The 3,533-nt window shown below is 35.4% G+C and overlaps 1 protein-coding gene across 1 annotated transcript; it reads right to left on the bottom strand.

Annotated features, from left to right (window-relative positions):
• Positions 1–801: 801 nt before the first annotated feature.
• LOC130052206 (serine protease inhibitor Cvsi-2-like) lies at positions 802–2,852 on the bottom strand. The gene is made up of 3 exons (XM_056156557.1): positions 2,775–2,852; positions 1,336–1,455; positions 802–909 (listed from the first exon to the last, which is right to left on the bottom strand). The coding sequence occupies exons 1-3, from the start codon at positions 2,812–2,814 to the stop codon at positions 818–820; spliced, it is 252 nt and encodes an 83-aa protein (XP_056012532.1). The 5' UTR covers positions 2,815–2,852; the 3' UTR covers positions 802–817.
• Between the last annotated feature and the right edge of the window lie 681 nt (positions 2,853–3,533).

Genomic DNA, 3,533 nt, shown 5'->3' with positions numbered 1-3,533 from the left:
CTCTGCGTATATCTGTTGGTCGTTCAATCAGACAGTTAGTCAGTATGTTTTAGAAATCTTCCTATTCGCAATAACAAGACTACCATTTAATAGAACTAAGTAGAAATCCTTATCTAGTGTAAGTACATGTAGATTCTTTTTGGATCACACAACAAAAAATAATAGAGCACCAGCTGGGTCTACGAAGTTTACCGTTTTATATCACCAGTGCGAATCAGGTGAGCGTTATGACTTGTATATCCACGTGATTTGAACCTCAACACCACCTGTCTAAGTGTACCTGTGAATCAGGTAAGATATAGATCTACGTGATGTCTCTGATTCGCTGCATGTAAGCCATGCTAACTAATTGAAATGAACAATAGCTAAACACATATACGTTCAAAAGACATTTGCTAATGAAAATTACCAATAGCCAATCTCAAACTTGTTTAGTAGAAATTCACTAATTAAAGTGAAATTAGCTAAACATTCAAGTTGATTAGGTATTCGCCAATGTAAAGTGATCAATAGCTAAAGACATGTACGCTCAGTAGATATTTACTGATTGAAGTTACCAATGCGAAGAATTTATGACAACAAATGATTGCTGCTGTTTGCATTTCATTCCAGTTTCTTTTACAACATTGCTTCGGTGTTAAATCAACATGTATAAACTTGAAAAGAAAAATACTCAGCGAATTTCAATGTGTTCTGTATTTTGTTGAGGAAGTATGATACATATTGATATGAGAATATTCTAATGTTGATTTTAATGTTGATTTCAAGATAAGAAGAGATTTATCTAAAAGGAAAAACAAGTTTTAAGAATAATCATTTATTGATGTCCACATCTACAATGACCATCGATACAATGGGGTCGTCCCTGCGGGCACCTCTCGTGACAATCAGGTCCCGTGCTGCAGGCTCCTGTAAAATGGAGGAAATCATGAAACATCTCAATAGTTTGATCTAAATCATTAAATTTACTTTTTTGGGGAACACATTAGGGTATGAACAGCGACGCTTCAGGCCGGTGTGCGTCACGAAGATCATCAGAGCTTCATGAAAAGTATTCCGGCGCTTAGCGCTTCCTGTAAAAACAAATTGACGGCGTGAAGTGTTGCAGTTCATACCATCAGATATTTTCAAATTTCTTATATTCTACTTTCATTTATGCTGAAATTTCAAGCTGAAATCCATGTATTATATATATCTGTATTCATATGCGTATTGTTTTGAACTACAACGCATCCATGAGGAAATGGCTATCATTAGAAATTCTATAGAAATCAGAGGGAAAGATAATGGAAATATAAATCTCTATCATTAAGGAGATTAGTAATATGTATTCACCGCTTCCTATGGCTGGTGTAGTACACGTGCACAGACTGTCCACACAGTGAAGCTCCGCCCCCGTGGGACACATCGTTAGTGAGCAGTCTCTAGGACCAGTTGTACAGACCTCGGCATATACTAAATACAGGAAGAGCAAACAGGCATTTAATGTAGATCATTTAGTGATTAAGTAATCAGTTGCGAATCAATGAATGGAAAAGTACTTACTCCTCCAAATTGCTAACAATTCTCTCACTCAGAAATACTGATCGTCCCATCCAGATCAAAAATCAAACAACGAAAACAGAAAACAATAGAAACACTAAACAGAATATAAAAAAACAAAACACAGTAACAAAAGAACCCCACCGCAAAACATGTGGTATACTAGAAGTTAGTATGAAGATGTCTGTCTGATGCGATGTGGATGTCTCAGTACCAAATACGAATGAAGAATTGTAAAATAAGTTGTTATAGACAATCAATTAAAAATCAGCATTTTGTAATGATGTGGATTTTGAAAACGATCTGTCATTTGGTCAAATGCTATCTGACATGTTTGATACCAATTGTCGGGCTGTTCTTTGCATACTATGTTTAACACTAACTCAACTCCGGATTATTCCGTTTATCTGAACAAGAGATAGACCTAGGGCTCACGGCGGGTGAGACCAGTCGACAGTGGATGCTTACTCCTATGTACCTGATCATCTTTCAATAGAACTAAGATGTTTAATTGAAAAAGTCTATGTATTGACTAATGGAACTCGCTCAATGAGATTAACAAAATTATTTAAAGTAAAGGGTGATATTGTGAAATTTTATATGATAATTCACAAGTTCCGTTTACGGATGTTTTAAAGAACAAATTAGAATTCAGTGGTGTGTCTTTCCGCAGCCCAGTTTTACATGAATTATTTCTATCTTTGTCTGTCAATCGATTCAACGCAAAATAATACTTTAGCTTCTAATTGATGAAAATTAAATCAAAATAACGCCTAGATTTTTCGGAAATAGAACGATAATTTTAGGTGTACTAAGACATAAATAAATAAATGAGGATAACAAACAGTGACCGGTCTCATAAATCCTAGAAAAGATACAAAATCAAGAGAAGGGCAAACACAAACCCCTTGACACACCTGGGATCAGGTGTCTAGGAGGAGTTGACTGTTGACCGAACGTTGGGTGTAAACAAGGATACAACAGTTGTGTTTTCAAAATAAGATTTTTATTGCATAGATATAGTGTGAGAGTGAAGGCGATTGACAGGAGTTTATTCAGGAAAAGACGATACCTGTTACGTACAGAGGCTTGAACACTGCATAAGAAATCAAACCTTTTAGACTGAGGAAGAGTTTTAATAGCCAAAATATCTATGAGATTTGAAAGCACCTGTGCATTTGAAAGATTTGTTGTTGAAATTTGAGAGAATAACAATGAATGAAACTTCGTACCTGCAACGATCACGATAGCGAGAATTAAGACGACTTTCATGATGGAAACTTTGTAGTTGGTCTGTGGAAAGAATTCGACAACTTGTTAGCGTTAAAAAATTATGTCATATATATACTGTCTCAGGTTAAAAATAGAGGGCCAAAATGCTCTAATAATAGTACAACTTAATATCACGACACGGACGCGTCTCTATTGTCACGAGATGTACCAAACCACACACCTTGCCAAAAGATGAGTTCCCCAACCAGAATATTTCAAGACTTTTTCCTTGATATTAGAATGATGTCATAGCTAGGAACAAATATACAGAAAATCAAGCGCAAGCTTAAATTTTCTCAAATTGAACTAGAAAAAAAAAGACACCACTGTGTCTTCCAAATGTGCTTCGTATTTAGATACTGATGTTAACGGCAGCATAACTGAATTTTTTGACAAACGGGATGACTTCAGCTTCTCCATCTTCAGCTTCCCATAATCATCTAGCAGTATTCCATTATCACCTGTATTCGATGTTTATGTGTAGAAATAGTATACATGTATACGACATCTCTGAAGATGTGGTATATCAACCTGACAAGAATATCCTATAAGTTACAAATTACAAAGCACCAGCAAGGAATTTTGCATGTTAGCGAGATCCATATTTATTTATTGCAGTTATATATTGTTTTTTTTTTTTAAAGATTAACTTCGGAATTCTGAAGCTGTAGGTCATGTATCACCACACTATTGATGACTGATGACATCACACCACACAT

Source organism: Ostrea edulis, chromosome 2 (genome assembly GCF_947568905.1).
Source record: "Ostrea edulis chromosome 2, xbOstEdul1.1, whole genome shotgun sequence".
Lineage (NCBI taxonomy): Eukaryota > Metazoa > Mollusca > Bivalvia > Ostreida > Ostreidae > Ostrea > Ostrea edulis.
The sequence above is the reverse complement of the archived record's forward strand: the minus strand, read 5'-3'. Positions and strand labels throughout refer to the sequence as shown.